General features: G+C 37.1%; 1 protein-coding gene across 1 annotated transcript in view; it reads right to left on the minus strand.

The window, feature by feature from the left end:
• RELN (reelin) overlaps positions 1-18,383 on the minus strand; it is a 432,712-nt gene that overhangs the window by 147,360 nt on the left and 266,969 nt on the right. The window contains exons 12-16 of the mRNA XM_081101781.1: positions 12,513-12,664; positions 5,844-5,956; positions 4,382-4,590; positions 3,515-3,643; positions 2,065-2,174 (exon numbers count right to left, since the gene is read on the minus strand). Coding sequence (XP_080957907.1) covers positions 2,065-2,174; positions 3,515-3,643; positions 4,382-4,590; positions 5,844-5,956; positions 12,513-12,664 — 713 coding nt within the window. The remainder of the gene's footprint in view (positions 1-2,064; positions 2,175-3,514; positions 3,644-4,381; positions 4,591-5,843; positions 5,957-12,512; positions 12,665-18,383) is intronic.

Below are 18,383 nucleotides of genomic sequence, written 5' to 3' on the forward strand. Positions count from 1 at the left end.
ACAAAAAGCTCCCATCATAAAAACAACAACAACCATTAACAAAAATAAAACAAGACTTTCCCAGTCAATAAAAAAGTTAAATTATAATGAAGAATTCTGTTGTCATCCCTGCCTGCTAAAGATGGAATTATTAGGAATCGCAGAATGAATAAGTTGTCAGGCTTCTTTTTCTTAAGAGTGTGGAAAGGACAGATCTGTTTTCTTCACTATTACCATTGATGTAAGCAAATTGGGAAAATTTAAAAAATGACAACTAAGACTTGCTCTAGGATTTTCCATTTTGTTAAGAATTTCAGTATAATTTCCAAAATGCTTTTTTTACTCACTAGTGGAAGCTAAATCGCCATGAAGACAAAAAGCATACCTAACAGACATAGGATATTGACCTGTTTTTTCTTCATATAACTTTGGAATTCCATAGTGAAATGGGAGAGAGTCGTTTGGCAAGGTGGCACACCTGTCTCTCCGAAGGAGTGAGTGTGTGTCCTCCTCTTGGCTTCTTAGGTCCTGTTTTTGTGTGAAAGCCTTACACATAAGATAACAGAATTGAAGAGATTCTGCCCCAAGTTTTGCATTTGGCAAACAGGGCTAACCATGCTCATTTCATGTATCTTTACCTTTTTTCATTCTACACAAATCCTGATAATGAGAACTCAGGATGTAAACACTTTCTGACTTGGAATCATGTTGTAACAGCCTTCTTTAGGAAATTCAGATATTCTTTTCAGAGGCTTATATGTGATTCATTGCATTCTTAGTTTCTTCAGATGCTTTACTTCATTACTGATTTTTCAGTTTCTTTTATGACTAAGTAATATGTTTGTTATAGGACCTTTGAAAAGTATGACAGCAGGCGAAAGTCTTCCATATCCCCTATCCAGAGGCACACACTTATTCCCTGCAGCTAATTAAGAGGTGTGGTAATTAAAAAGCTATGCAAAATGTTCTATGGATGGAGAAACTCCATCTCAACAAGCTCATCTTGTTTTTTCAAATGCACTGTTTGTGTTCACGTAACTCGTGTGGTCTTTGAAATCTGGGACTTTTACTGGTTTTCTTTGAATACAGATTATTTAAAAATTTTACATGGCCTCATCAGCAAAGTATTTTGCCCGATGTTATTTCTGAATTTCAAGAACTTATTTAATTAATTGCTATCAATTTCTAAATTATTCAAAAATAACAGAAAGATTAAGACATGGAAAATCAGTATTAAACAATGGTATACGCTTTTCCTACTCTATAAGTGAGTGGCAATGTTGAATTTGCTAAGTATTGACATTTTGTCCTTCCCTTCTTCCCTCCCTGTCTACTTCCTCATAGGATAACTCTGTAATCAAATTTATATACTCTCTGAAAATAGGAAATCTCTAAATCTGCCTATAATTAGAATTATTAAAAACCAAAGTGTTGGCTATTAAAAACAAATATAAGAAGTTTATAGCCATGCAACACAATACTTAAAATATATTCTCCCATGTGCACTTATCCTAAGTGATATTGGCTTTTAAATTAGATGAAAATTAATAATTTATTTAAAAGTAAAATATTATGTCTCTATATTTTTCTTTTATACTGTTTTCTGAAGAAGAGGTAGAAGTTTTACTTCACATGTTTCATTCTAGAGAAGATGTTTTCTTATGTGTGCTGTCTGCATCTAAAAGATAAGCAATCCAGATGTTGTCGTAGCTACTAAGAGAAGAATGGGTCTTATTTTAATACATGCAATATGGTAAGTATTTATGCTAATTTTGCATAAAACATTCAAAGAAAATGTTAGACTATCCCTTGTCATCAATGTGAATTTGAGTTTCAGGGCATTATGCATTTTAAAATTATGTATGTTGAAACATTCTAGCATCTAATATTGCTGACTCTACTGCCTTTTTTTTTCTGCTTGTGTATCCTTGGGCTTCTAATGGAATGCAAAGAAGAGAGGGAAGAAAGGGCGTTTAATGAATCACAAGACCATGACTTGGAAATGTGATTACGTCTGTGCTGACGAACAAAAGCACAGGAAGACTCTACTTCAATGGCATGTGATTAAGACTGGCATAAACTAACCATTATCAATTGCCCACATGTTTCCAAGGATGGGTCCTGTTTGTCTCCAGCGAATCCTGGTGTCCCGGGTTAGCGCTGCGTTAGGAAGGGGGATCGTTATTCGGTTCCACCTGCAAGAAATTTAGCACAAAACAGCTCCACACACTGTTCACATCTTTTCAATTTATTTTACATGCTTTTGATGTTCTAGTTTCTGTGTGCCTGTGGGTAGCACTAAAGTTTGATAATAAACTTCTTTTTAAAAAAGTTTAAATTCTTTATTGTTAAAAGTATTGCATATGTCTCCTTTCCCTGGCCGCTCCTACCCCCTAGCACATGCCCTCACCCCACTACTGTCTGTGTCCATTGGTTATGCTTACATGCATGCATACAAGTCCTTCGGTTGATCTCTTACCCCACCCCTCCACCTTCCCTCTGAGATTTGATGGTCTATTCAATGTGATAATAAACTCTTTAAATTTACTTGTGGAGTTTATTTGTTTATAGTTTTAAAACAAACATGTCACTTATAAAAACATCCATATCATCCATATACATTCTTAATAGCAAATGATATCATGTTTTTAGACATTAGTTTTAGAAATTTTTACATGAATAGTTCAGAGTTAAATAGTATCGATAATAATAAAAGTATAATATGCTCATTAGCCTGGATGTAAGGACAACCTTCTGGACGAAGCTGCAGTGGCAGGGGCGAGGCAGAGGCAGCTGCTGCAGTGGGCAGGGGCTGAGCTCCTTGTACAAATTTTGTGCATCGGGCCTCTAGTTCTATGGTAAGTATCTGTGCAGAGATGGGGTGTCCTCTAGCATTGATTACTTTTTACTTTTTGCTCTCCCTTAGTCCTATGCACATTTAAAGAGAGGCTAAGCAAAAGAATTATCTTCAACTTAATTTTCTCTCCTTGGGAATGTTTTTACTATTTATCTAGTGCTTATTCTGTAAAATGGCAAGTATTTTACATAGTCATCTTTAACTCTCTTAACTGCCCCCAAAGGGGTGTATCATTTCCCTTAATTTATGTGGAAAAAAGCAGAAAGTTAGAAAGAGTAAGTATCATTACACAAGTAGATGGCAGAATCAGGACTTGAACCTAGGTTTGATTCCAAAGCTAAACTTTCACTATCTATGTAACACTGTTCCATAACTAAGTATTTTGGCAATAAGCCTTCTGGCAATAACCACGTAATCACTATATAGAATTTGAATTTATGTAATCCAAAATATAACAGCCAGGTGCATAAAGAATGAATGGCCCTACCATTATCATCTTACATCCGATATACCAAAGTTAGTCTTTTTTTTCTTTTCACAAGATCACTTCTAAATCAGCTGAAAAAGAGAGGTCAGCTTCCATGCTTATTAAGTAAAAAATACTAGTCTCAGGCTTACTCGCTGATTTGGAGTCTGCAACATGGATTAAAGTCTCTGGATATCTCAGAATTTACTCACCCACTGTAGTTTTCAGAGGAGTAGATGGTGCTGTGGGGGAGGTGGGGTCCAGCACAGATCTCAGGCAAACATTCAGTGTGCAGGAGCGACCAGGAACGCCCATGGTTGGTGGAAAACTCCAAGCTGACACTGATAACACCAGAACAAGCACAACACGGAAGAGGAAAATACAACAAATAAAATGTAATTACCTGTTTCTTGTTAAGTACATCAGTCATCTATAGAACTAGGGTAAAAGTTTTTAAGATGCTGCTTCTGAAAATATTGCTTTCCCCTCCACTGAAGTCTGACCAGCTTTTAAAGGGCAAGCAGTTACATTACTGCTATAGAAACAACCTCTGTTTTAAAGACCACAAATGGTCACTGGAGTTTGTGCTCCTGAGTTTGATAGATGGCAAGGCAATTACCATGTCTCACACTGCCGGCACTCCAGCCCGTGAACGTGAACGACAAAATCCTGAGGAAGGACACGAGCAACGCTTCAGCAAGTGAAACTGAGAAATCATAGCTGTTGAAGTGCTAATTGATTTCTGTTCCTATTGTTAGGGGGTCACTAACCAACATGAGTTCCAGCTTTTTTCAGTTTTTTTGTTTTCTCTTTTTCTCTCAACAATCTGTCAGAATGGATGGCTGCCACAGCACATGCAAGCTCCTCTGAGACCTCAGACCAAGCTCTTAGAATAAAATTATTCCTATTTGAAATCTACCCAATCATGCTCTGTGTTAACTGAAGAACTTTCCAGTTCATTAATGGGTAGTTTATTAAAAATCCAGCTGAAAACCTACTGAGAAGTTGCTCTGATTTAATAGTCAAGTCGATGTGTGCCTTTGTAATTAGTTCACACACTCAAAAATGGGGCTTCCTACCTGTTACCAGGTTGATGTGTTCCACATCCCAGATTAATGGAAAACTGTATCATGTGTGACATCGTAGAAGGGAGAACAGGTAAGATGTGGAAAAAATCTACGGCCCAGACATTCGTATTATACCCTTGATGGTTCTTTTGCTTGAGACAAAATTTGGTAGCAGGCGTCTGAAGTTCAGGGTTGATGACTACAGAAACCAAAGATGGAACCTTCAAAACAAAGGAAACCAAAATCACTCGTAGTCCTCCCTATGTGGGTCTGTGAAAATTTTCCTAGAATCAATCTTGCAATTACAATGTATACAACTGCCATTTTTAGTTTTTATATTTTTAAATAGATTTTTATTGATTTCGGAGAGGAAGGAAGAGGGAGAGAAAGATAGAAACATCAATGATGATAGAGAATCATTGATCGGCTGCCTCCTGCAGGCCTCCTGGGGATTAGGCCTGCAACCTGGGCATGTGCCCTGACTGGGAATTGAACCCTGGTCTCCATCCAGGTTCATAGGTTGATGCTCAACCACTGAGCCAGGGGTCCTCAAACTTTTTAAATAGGGGGCCAGTTCACTGTCCCTCAGTCCGTTGGAGGGCCAGACTATAGTTTAAAAAAACAAAACTATGAACAAATTCCTATGCACACTGCACATATCTTATTTTGAAGTAAAAAAAACAAAATGGGAACAAATACAATATTTATATTAGCATGTGGCCTGCAGGCCTCAGTTTGAGGACCCCTGCACTGAGCCATGCTGGCTGGGCTGTCACTTCTTAAAAATCCTCACCTGAGCCCTAACCGGTTTGGCTCAGTGGATAGAGCATTGGCCTTTCGGACCCAAGGGTCCCGGGTTCAATTCCAGTCAAGGGCATGTACCTTGGTTGTGGGAACATCCCCAGTAGGGGGTGTGCAGGAGGCAGCTGATCGATGTTTCTAACTCTCTACCCTTCTCCCTTCCTCTGTGTAAAAAAATCAATAAAATATATTTTAAAAAATCCTCACCTGAGATATGTTTATTGATGTATGTGTGTGTGTGTGTGTGTGTGTGTGTGTGTGTGTGTGTGTGAGAGAGAGAGAGAGAGAGAGGGAGAGGGAGAGAGAGGGAGAGAGAGAGAGAGAGAGAGAGAGAGAGAGAGAGAGAGAGAAACATTAATGTGAGAAGAAACATCAGTCGGTTGTCTCCCATACATGCCCTGAGCAGAGATGAAACCCACAACCTTTTTGGTGTATAGGATGACACTCCAACCAACCAAGTCACCTGGCCCTCTCTTCCTGAAGATAAGCTGGTATCAGGTCTTTAAAAGTTATCAAGACATCTGTATCCTTGTCCATGTCACTTTTAAAGTAGTCTGGTAATTTCCTGGGGTGCTAGAAGAGAAAGTTATCCTCTGTATCTAACTTGGTCTAACTTGATTTTGAACTTGACCTCTGGGGTGGGGCCATTTGGCAAACAAAATGGCATGTATACCTTATATGAGGAATAAGAAAGGGTATCCAGCGTAATATGTTCTTTTCTTCCTTCAGTCTTTGAATACAGGATGATATCATTTTCATGAGAATCTCCAGGGTCACAAATTCCTCCTGCACAAAATAAAAATTTTAAGTTGTTAGTACCAACGTGCATCCATAAACACGTCAAATCAAATATAGTGTTAAATTTCAGAATATATTTATGGGGCCCCGATGTCACTTAAGAAAAACCCTAAACAAAGTTAATCAGACTCAAAGAAAAAATCTATGAAGATAGTTCAGATAGGACATGCCAAAGATCAAAGACTTGACATTTGTGAAGGCCAAAATAAATATTTGCTTGATGAGATTACTAAACTAATATTCTACAACAAGCTATGACTTCATGTCCATATTTTTACCCACATTAAAATGGTATGGGGGGTAATGGGGAGAAGAGGACACATATGTAATACCTTAGTCAATGAAGAAATTTAAAAAAATTAAAAATATTGTCTAAAAAATGGTATGCTACTTTTCAATAAATCATTATTTCCTTATATTTAAGGTCTTTATGGCCAAAATTTAGAAACTATTGATTATAGTTTTAAAAAAAAGTGTGGTAACTCACTGCATCAAAGATTTCTAAAATAATGCTATTTAAACTGTTGCATTTAGTATCTCCAATATCTTAGCACATATGAGGAGTTTATGTTTTAAATGTAGTTCTTTTACATTTTTCAGTTTTATTTTTGGTACCTCATTTGATTGTTGTAAAGTAGAGAGAGCAGTTTATTCCTCATCACTCTACTCTGGAGACACAGGAAATGACTGAATACCAGGATTGAGAGATAATTAAGAGAATCTTGATGATGAAACTGAATAAGAGAACAGGTACCTGATAATGAAGTGGTGGAAGAGCCACGTGTTGATCTTATGTCATTTAGCCCTTGAACCTCTAACGTTCTCATTACTGCATTCGGCCAATAATCTGTACTATTTGCTGTATTCTAGCAACTGTTGACATAACCTGAATTTGAAAGGGTTTCATGTCTAACTAGAAGTCTTTCCCACCTACCATTATTGTTCATTATAATACCAACCAGAAATGCAGGAGTGAAATTGGGGAGAAATCAATATGTGATGTTAAATAAGAAAGCTTGAATCTAATCAGTGTAAGAACATAAAAGCAGAAGTAGCTTGGATGGTGGCATTTGTGGAGCATTGAAATCTGACATGTTATATATGCTAACTTATGTAACTTGGCATATTGTAAATATTTAGTAAGTTGAGTAATCTGAACTAAGAACAGAGAAGCGAGATATAGTGATAGTGTGGCCCTCATTCTGTAAAGAAAATATTATTTTTGACATCTGATATTGTATTTTTTAGCATTTTATTATATAATTCTTCTAAAACTTTTTATGTACTTATTGATTTTAGAGAGAGAAAAGAAGGGATAAAGAGAGAGAAGGAGGAACATCAATTTGTTGTTCCACTTATATATGCATTCATTGGTTGATTCTTGTAAGTGTCCTGACTGGGGATCAAACCCACAACCTTGGTGTATGGGGATGAAGCTCTAACCAACTGAGCTACCTGGTCAGGGCTCATTACATACCTTTATGTTACATAGGTAGTAAAGCCACTCTATATGGAAGTCTCTGGGAGAAAGGACTACAAGAAAACTAAATTCCCATTTTAAAAATGTAACTTCCTTTCTGAGCACATATTAAAGACTTACCAGAAAGAACAATAAAATGTGAAAAGCTACAGGCAGTGAAGGTTTAAAGCGCCACACCCTTAGACACAGGAACCGAACCATCAGTTCTCTCTAATTTCATTAATTTGTTCCTTGTGAATTTCCTCTGCTGTCTTAAGAACAGTTTGTTTACTGCACCTGCTTTCACACGTGGGAGCTCATTCAGCTCAGAATGACAGAATAAGAAAGTCTAAAAGGAGCCAAGACTTTAAAATGATGACAGACTTTATCTGAAAGATCCCTCTGGGGGCAATTTATCAGTTCTGTGAAGTTTCAGTGACAGCAGCTCCTACAGAAAGACACAGATTCTTCTTCAGCTTCAGACGCTTTGATGTGCTGTAGAAAGGTCTGACTCAAGGGGCATTTTGTACAGCAATTAAAGCACAGAAGACTTCAATAAAAAAAGATGGACAGTCAGTTTTAAAATATTTTAAATGCTGTTTTAAGTAGCTTTTGGGTATTTATATTATGGAAGTTATTTCGTTATTTGCTGTGTGCAGGACATAGCCCTGACTGAAAAAAATTTGTTAAGACCAATATACATGAGAGAACAATAATTAGCAGTAAATTGTGTTGTGTACCTTAACTGCAGGTCAAATTCACAGAAAAGAGATAGGTGTTGGCTAAAAGAGCTCGGCATAAGGGAGATGCTCAATAAATTTTTTGTTGAAGAAGTAATGAAGGAATGATGTATGTTAGGGTATTTTTGTCTTCTTCACTAATTCTGGCTCTCAGAACAGCTAGATACTGGTGTTTAATTTGTGTTGAAAAAGTAAATGTATACACAAAGGAAATATACTTTGAATCAAATTTTGAAAATTGAGCAACATTTCCAGAAATGGTAGTCACCATAGATTGATCTGAACCAAGGGGTAAAACCAGGAAGAATAAATAGGCGGGTCCTGAGAGGAAGGGAATGTAATCTGGCCTAGATCAACAATCAGCCACTGATTTTCCTAAGGAGCCATGTTTAATGAAGGATTACTTATCAACTGTCTATCCTATCTTAAATCTCCTCCCATATTGCTTTCTTCTGCATCAGCTACTAAAGTTTTAAAGTCACTTCTATAGGTCCAGTCTTATCCTACCACCCTACTATCATATCCTACCATATTCTATCCTAAAAAACACCTTTGCTGGATTCTGCTTTCTCCTCAAGATCCACACCCCATTCTTTTATTCTGTTTACCAATGAACTTCTTAAAGGAGCAGTTCTTTATTTTTTTTTAACTGTATACCATGGGGGCATTGGTGGGCTCTCTCTGTGGCATTCCCTACACTGCTGATCACCTCTCCAGCATCTCACCCCTGAACCACCCTCTTCCCTCCCTCCTTTAGGGTAGATTGATGCCTTCCTCCTGCATTTCTTTATGTCCACTCTCAGTATTCTTTATTTCCTCTTTTCCTTCCACCTACACCTGGCTGAGTGTCCTCCCTAAGAATTTTTCATGTCCTTCGCTGTCTTCTTGGGAGAACACAGCAAATGCAGTGGCTCCAGTTATCACCTGTATGCTGATGACTTTCAAATCTGATTCAGATCCTTAGTAGAATTTCTACGTTCATATGGCCTTCCAGAAGCCTCAACCTTAACATACCTAATATAAAAATCTTGTCTACTCCACACTTACTCTTTATTTATTTACATTATTGACATTTCCCATCTAGGAAATGGCCCATTCTTCCAGTCACCCAGGAGAGAAATCTGCGTCCTCTCCAATACTGTTGTCATAATCCCCACAGTCAACTGGGTGTGAACTTCTGTTGGTTCCTTCTCTTTAGTTATTTATTCTTCATTTCTGCCTTCACGATATTACCACCAGCACTGCCATAATTCCTCTGTTGCTTGAACTAGTGCAATATCTTCCTAACTTAGGGTTGTCAGATAAAATACACTGCATGAACAATAGTTATACAAGAATTATTCCTTGCCCTGACCAGTTTGGCTGAGTGGAAAGAGCGTCAGCCTGTGGACTCAAGGGTCCCAGGTTCGATTCCAGTCAAGGGCATGTACCTTGGTTGCGGGCACATCCCCAGTGGGGAGTGTGCAGGAGGCAGCTGATCGATGTTTCTCTCTCATCGATGTGTCTAACTCTCTATCCCTCTCCCTTCCTCTCTGTAAAAAAATCAATAAAATATATTTAAAAAAAAGAATTATTCCCTGTTTATCTGAAATTCAAATTTACATAGGCTTTCCCTTCCCCAAATCTGCCAACCCTATCTGACTGGCTTCCTGTCTTCTAATTTCTCATTGTTTCAGACTTAACTTCCCACTCCTTCCAGAATTATCTATCTAAAACACATATGAGAATATTTTACAGAACTGACAGGGAACACCTGATGGCTCCACGATACCTAGGAAAAGAGAACTCAAACTCCTTAGTGTGATATGACAGAAAGTCACTGCTCTGTCTCCAGTTTGCTTCTCTAGCTCTGCTGTGTGTCCTTCCCTTCGTTTGTTTTGGGAAACTCACCTCGCTCCAAACATGCCATGTAGTTTTTACTTGTGATTTTTCTCAACACGTTGGCTTAGGTTCTAATGTCTCCCCTTAAATTTAAATCATGTCCACCCTTCATGGCCAAGTTCAAACACTATCTCCATGAAGCTTTACCCTAGTCTACTCCAACTACCCAGAGCTTCCCCTGCACTTTCACAGCATTTTCATTCCATCATAGCCCACTGCATTCTCTCTCATAGATGGCATGTGTGGGCAAAACCTGTACAGGTAATCTTTATAATAAAATACAAAGATATATTGAGTCTTAACTATTTATTAGGCACTGTTTTTTTTAAAATATATTTTTATTGATTCCAGAGAGGAAGAGAGAGGGAGAGATAGAAACAGCAATGATGGGAGAGAATCATTGAACTGCAGCCTCCTGCAAGCCCCCTACTGAGGATTGAACCCACAAGCCGGGCATGGCCCTTGACTGGAATCAAACCTGGGACCCTTCAGTCCACAGGCCCATGCTCTGTCCACTGAGCCAAACTGGCTAGGCTATTAGGCACTGCTTTGAGGACTTTTCCGGAATTAATTTACTCACTGATAAGAATCACTGTGAGTTAGGGACCATTTTTCCCCGTTGTAATCTCCATATATCCTCGCTCAGTGCTCTTTAAATTCAATAGGAATTCACTAATTTAAAAAATATATATGTTTTTAGAGAGAGAAGGGAGAGGGAGAGATAAACATCAACATGAGAGAGAAGCATTGATCAGTTGCCCTAATTTAAAATATATATATGTTTTTAGAGAGAGAAGAAGGGAGAGGGAGAGATAAACATCAATGTGAGAGAGAAGCATTGATCAGTTGCCCCATGCACGCACCCAAACAGGGATCAAACCTGTAACCTGGGTATGTGCCTTGACCGGAAATTGAACCAGCAACCTTTTGGTGCATGGTATGATGCTCAACCAACGGAGCCACACTGGCCAGGACGTCATTAATTTTTTAATTGAATAGAGATACTTTTATTTGGGATAATGTATCTTGGGCTCATTCAACTGAATTTTTACCTCATATTCAAAATTATTTTAATTGATTCACTAATAATCTGCTTTGTAGGGGAAAGAATTAAAGATAACTTAATCTCATATAAAGATAACAATCTTTATGTAATGGCATTGAATTGAGTTGATTTCTATGACTGACTATGATTCACAATGGGAAAAAAATCAAGATTTCAAATATGTGATGTCAAAATGGTATAAAAAGAAGATACTTAAATTAGACTGTCATATCAAATGTTTATTGCAATTGGGGGGGAGGCTTAAGGTTTCCCAGGAGTCACTTAATGAAATGAGAGCCAGTTTAAATTCTAATTATTTAAAGGAAATCAGCTCTGGGTCTTTAAACATACAAATAATTTCAGAGTCAAAGTGTGGATATTTTTATGATAGGAAGATTACATTACTGTATTTTATATATTTATATAACTTCCATTACATTATTACATTTTATATAACTTCCCTCTTACCAAACAGATCATTATTGAAAATGAGGTAGCATCACACAGGCATTTGTGTTTGAGATCATGATACACTCTAAAGTTGAATGCGCCACTCTGAACTGTAGGCAATGCAGAATGTACGAGAAGTAACAGCCAGTGCTGAAGCCTCCACTCAGGAGGCCTGTTTGTCCTGATGGACTGACACCTATGTCAGTAAGATCAAAGGTCGACAATGTTTATTTCCTGTCTAACTTCCAGGTGTTGCCTGTGCTCTTCCCGTCATTCAACAAAAGAAGGCACGTGACGGCTACTCACATTTCTGGAATGACATCCAGTGAAAGAATATGCAACTGTGGCTGTTGTTGACGAAAATGATAAATTTGAGAGGTCACAAATTTTAACCCCTTAAATCCTCCTTGAGGATTTTTCCAAACTTCTAAATATTTATTTGCTCTACAATCATTCGAAGAAAACCCCGTCTTATAAACACTTTTTTATGTGTTCGCCAACCTATTAGAAAGTAGAGAATAATAAAGCACTAGAAAGTAGTATAAACCTGTTTGTTTTTTTCGTGGCTTCCCATAATAAAAAAAAAGGATGCTCCATGAAAACAAATGACTCAACTAGATTGTTTTTTTTTTTTGAAACTAGGGCTTTGGACAAGGCAGTGACTTTGTCCTCAGCTCTTTCCCATTGTCTTTTCAGCTTGAACATTTAGGAAGCGGTGAGGAAGGTATGATGGCATTTTGTCTTCAGGCCCAGTCACAGCCTGCCAGGACTAGCTCTCTTACAGGATGGTTCCAGCAGGGCTTGTCTGAAGCAGGTGTGAGCATCACAGGATTTTACTCAATCAGTAGAACTCATGTTTCCTGAACTTGCATTTTATACTGTAGACAGCAAACACTCTTACTTCCTCAGGAAGAGGTGCTGGCTTTGAATCTGCCCTAGGTCAATGAAATTTGTTCAAAATGTACTTACCCATAACAAAGTAAAACCTCAGGTTCCCATAACCGGTAGTGTCCATGTACGGAGTGCATAATTTCCTCTCGCCGTCTTTGAGGAAGACCAGTGATAAACCTGATTCTATTGTTCCACATTCTGTACCAATGACAGCGCCCAAGATATCCCACCTTAAAAAAAAATGAGAATCATTAAGAATTAGAAGATTAAGTCAAAGATTTAAAGAGTAGAATCCATTCTTTTTTATGAAGAACATTTACTTAGTAGTGGATAATTCTGAAACAAAATGCGGTACTACAGATTTTAGATAGTGAACAAACTTTTGAAAAATTGATCTTTATTGTTGAAATATTATAGATGTTCCCATTTTTTTCCCATTGACCCCCTCCACCCCACCGTACCTCCTCCCCAGGCCTTCACTGCACTACAGTCTGTGTCCATGGGTCATGCTTAAATGTATATAAGTTCGTTGATTAACCTCTTCCCTCTGAGATTGGTCAGTCTGTTGATAATGAACAAACGTTTAAACACATTCTGCTCACAATTATGTTTTTTTCCTTAGAAGGATAAATTTAATCAATACTATGTATAGCGTGTCTACTAAATGATAGTCTTTATTCTCAAAGTACTTATATTTGAGGTGGGAAATCAAATAAGAAAACAGGGGACCATAAAAAACAGTATCATAATGTCACAAGTACTCATGTGGTGTTTTCCACATTAAAAATTATAAAAAGAAAAGCTATATAATATCTGGCAAAAAAAGGATATGTGATTTAAACTGGGTCTTGTCAAATAGGCATTTGGGTATGTAGAAGAGAATAACATACTATACAAAAACTCTTATTTCTCTTTAGAATTTATTTCTGGTCATGTCTAATTTTGCCATTGTTAGTCACACAACTAACTTGCCTACGGATGGAGAAAACTGGGGCACACAGAGGTAAGTGACTTGCCGAAGGGCAACTGCCAGTTTGGTTCTGAAATTGAGATGCTGTGATTCTCGGTTCACTGTTATTTCCGTAGTTACATTTCTAAAGAGGATACTGTGTCAGGACAATTATGTTGAACTATTCCAGTTTATAATAGATTTGTGATCAAAATGTCGAGAAAATGCCTATTATTTTGCATTTAAATTGATTATTTCAATCATTCAGGAACACAATAAATAACTTCGAGGAAGCTCTTAATAGTACTTGACCACTGTCAATTAACCAGGAACCTCTTTTGGCTCATACAAGAAAATTTCACATTGGTTCATTGATCTTCATTTATCACAATTAAACCACTCAGCCTACTGATCTACAAAATAAGTTAAGGTCACAAATGATGCATATGATGGCTGCTTTTAGGCATTTAAATATTTTAGAGCATTTTTAAAGTTAAAAATTAAATTAAAAAGATGGCATTGACATGGACTAAAAGAACTTTTTATTCAAGTGAGAACAGATTAGTAGTCTTCTCTTAATTATTAGTTGTAAATGAATAACTTCTAGATTAATATAAATGGGTGATTTTCATGACCTCTACCATAGAGTTGTGTGAGATATAATTCAGGCTGTATATTTCTTTTCAAACTTTAAAGTCCAACATTCCAATTTTACTCTACATTGGTCTTTATTTTTTCCACTATCGGAAGTTAATAAAGTGAAGTTATTTTCTTTAGAAACCCAAATATTTATAATCAAGTGAAATGCAAAGTTTAGTCCACTTTGAAGAGAAAGAAGCAGAGAGAAATCTGAAAGATAATTTTGTAAAAGTCTCATCACTTTGAATAAATTATCTTGCATTTATTAAAAATTCAGAAGAAGGCTTTTGTAGCACAAGCTCATTCATTTATGAATTCGTATAAACACTGGCTTGAACTTAGCTGAAGGCAAAGTATCCTTAAGGGGATCCCGGAGCTCCATCAACCACTGAAGGACGTGGGGAGGGCCTTTCACTTTTGGACTTTAGAATTCTGATGTAAGGTTGCAAAATTGTGATTAATTCCAGTTACAAAAACAATATGGTCTATGAATCTCTCCTAATTTAACAATTAAATGAAAGTAAATGACAACTAAATCTTTGAGGCCAGCAGTGGCATTGGAAGAGCTCTACAATGTTAGCAATATCTAGGATGGCATGAGCATTTCCCTGAAAAGGAGTGTTAGTTCTCTATGGTTTAAATTATGTTTTCTCCAAGGAAATGTGGTTGTATGTGAACTGCATTTGAAGAAATGTCTGCCTACAGGGAAGAGCTCTGTAAAACATAGCAATTTATATTTATTCTTTGATGACTAATTCTAAAAATAAAGTCCCCAAATTATTTATTATAAAAACAGCGGTATCTATTATTTATTATAGAGTGGGATGAAGTTGGAACAGAGAAAAAAGTTTCATAATCAATAAAATGCCTTAAGGCAACTTTTTTCCCTTAGAGGTAGCAAGATCACAATAATATTTAATTTGTATTTTTAAACTACAACTTTCTACTTTTTATGTCAAGAAAAAGAAATATTTTTGTAAGCAGTTTCTTCACTGGAAAGCTGACGATTCCCCCTATCAGCTGGTTTGGAATGGTTTGAGAATAAAATTGCTTTAATCGGCTCAAATATGAATACTTTTAAGAATGATATGAGAGAGTAGAACTTAAATTTTCTTACCAAAAAATAAAAAAAGATAAATATGTGAGGCTATGATGTGTCAACTGACAAATGGAGGAAACCCTTTCACAATATGTACATATATCAGATCACCATGATGTACACGTTAACTAGCTTACAACTGTAAATTTCTCAATAAATTATACATCAATTTAAATTATATCTTAATAAAGCTAAAATTAAACAAAATTTTCCTTCATGAGCCTAAAAAAGGAATATATATATATTCTTTGAAGGGAAATTTGGCAGTAACTATAAAAAAATTACATATATACTGTATATATATACACGGAGTGGACAGATTATTATGACCACCTGACGTTTGTAGGCAAATTAGCTATAATTTCCCGCTGAAGTTGCTAGAGGGCCAGATCATTATAAACGTCTGAATAGCAGAATATACCTAAGTATTGTTGCTGATCAAGTTCATCCTATCACTTTGATGGCATATCCCAATGGAGATGGCTTCTTCCAACAAGACAATGTGCCATGCCACGGTGCTCATATTGTGCAGGAGTGGTTTCAAGAACATGAGGGAGACTTTACCTTGCTTTGTCACAATTGAGCATTTGTGGGACAAAGTTAAAAGAGCCATCAGGCAGCTGGTTCCACAACCATCAAATCTCACAGAACTGGACAGTGCTATTCATCAGGCATGGTGTCAGATTCCTCGCATCAACTTTCAACATCTCGTGGAGTCAATGCCAAAAAGAATCGCCGCAGTATTGAAGGCAAAAGGTGGCCCAATGAAGTACTGATGGGGTGGTCATAATAATGTGGCCGGTCATAATAATCTGGCCACTCAGTGTATATATACCACGTTCAAAGGCTTTTAATTCTCGTTTACCCATATCTTCAGAAAAAAATCACTTCTACTATCGTGGTAAACAACCTGCTTCCCTATTTATAATGGTCTGGCCCTCTAGCAACTTCAGTGCGAAATTATAGCTAATTTGCCTACAAACGTCAGGTGGTCATAATAATCTGGCCAGTGTACATAAATGTCTCAAAAAATGTATACACACTTTAACAGTTGATATCTCAATTTTGAAAATGAAATGTATTTTAATAAACACTGCCTTTATAATTATTCAAAGTGTGTGTATACATTTTTGGGGGACACCCTATATATATATATATATGTATATATATATATACACATACATATATGTATATATGTATACATACATGTCTGATTCTCTAAATTTCATTTTAGGAATTTTTATTTCAGAAATACTTTAACAAGTATAAAAAAGTTATTATAATATGCTTGTCTACTAGTATTAATAGGGGTTGTTAGATAAAAAAATGAAATTCTGGTCAGTTTCTTATTTTGGTATAATCACAGAAAAGTATGAATGAATATATGCATACACACACACACACACGCACACACACACACTAGAGGCCCGTTGTACGAAATTCGTGCACTCGGGGGGTCCCTCAGCCCAGCCTGCGCCTTCTCCCAGTCCAGGAGCCGGCAGGGTATGTCTAGCTGATGGGCCTAAGCTGGCAGTTGGACATCCTTAGCGCTGCTGTGGAGGCGGGAGAGGCTCCCGCCACCGCCACTGCGTTCGCCAGTCATGAGCCTGGCTTCTGGCTGAGCGGCACTCCCTCTGTGGGAGTGCACTGACCACCAGGGGGAAGGTCCAGTGTTGTGCATCTGCCCCCTGGTGGTCAGTGCGTGTCATAGCAACTGGTCATTCCATTGTTTGGCCAATTTGCATATTAGCCTTTTATTATATAGGATACCAACATTTTAACTGTAGGAAATGTGATATGCAAGGGGGACTTTTTTATTTTAAACATTTGCTTTAAAAATGCAAATAATATCCAAATAAAATAATTTAAAAAGGCATTTAATTTATATGTATTATAATTCAGAATGAAAACTTAAATGATCTCGTTATAGATTGATGAAAATACTAAGAATATTAACATAGGCAATGAAGGTCTTATATTTTCATTACACTTTTTCCTACTTTTATTGGCATAAATGGTTCTAAAGGTGATAGATCTATAAAAAATTGTTTTATTATATTTTTTCAGAATACATTAAATCAAGTTGGCAACTTTAGGTTTGAATTAAGATATGGAATATAGCCTGGCTATCAGACCCCACATTTGCCAAGTTCATAGGTTTTTAATCTACTATGAATTCTCTGAGATTGAATAAATTATCTGAGATTGATATCCATAAGGTCTGTACTTGGGATAAATTCTCTGATATTTAATAAGGGATGTACCAGAGGTAAAAACCCTTCCACATTAATTTATATTCATGAGGTTTATCTCCAGTATGAATCCTGTGATGTCTAGCAAGGGGTGTGCTTTGACTGAAAGCTTCTCCATATCCACTGCATTGGTAGGCTTTCCCTCTAGCAGACAGTTTAGGTGAAGGTAAAGGATGAGCTGTATTTGAAGGCTTCCCTGCAGGTATTGCATTTCAAAAATTACTTTCTTCATTTGGTTCTACTGTATTTCACTGAAGGTCAATTTTGTTTCAGGTTTTTATTATACTCTAGAGGCCCGGTGCATGAATTTGTGCATGGTTGGGGGTCCCTTGGCCTGGCCGGCAATTGAAGTCTATCAGGGGGCAAGCCAGGTGAAGGGAAGGACCCCTGGAGGTTGGCTGGCTGTTCCCCTGATTGGGATCTATCAGGGGGGCTAACTGGCAAGGGAGAGGGGCTGCAGGAAGTTGGCCGGGCGGGAGGAGGGGCCAAGGGAGGTTGACTGTGGGGCAGCTCCTACGTTGAGTGTATGCCCCCTGGTGGTCAGTGCACATCATAGAGACTGGTCAACCGGCTGTTCCGGTAGTTCAGTCATAATGGTCGCTTACGCTTTTATATATATAGATATTATGTTTCCTTACACTCTTGCAGAATTAACATGAATGAAATATTGGTTTTAGAATGGTAGACAGCATTTAGCTTTCTCACTAATAAGACCAAAATATAACCTGCACTGAGAATGTTAGAAAAAATAATGTATTGTCTGAGGCATTATATTCTCAATCAATGTTAGTTTCCTGCCCCTCCCTCTTCCCTATAAAATATAGTGCTATTTTTGTTTTAAAATAAGTGAAAACAGCAATTAAAAGAAATGTCTAACTTATAATATTTTTTTCATACTAGAATAAGCAGAGAAACAATCCTGGATAAGGTTTCAGTACAGTATGGAAAATGTTTTTGCTTAAATATCTTTCAGAAAGGGGGTACTTAGCTGAAAGATTGTGTTTTATCTA

This window comes from Myotis nattereri, assembly GCF_964212035.1.
Source record: "Myotis nattereri genome assembly, chromosome: 11".
Lineage (NCBI taxonomy): Eukaryota > Metazoa > Chordata > Mammalia > Chiroptera > Vespertilionidae > Myotis > Myotis nattereri.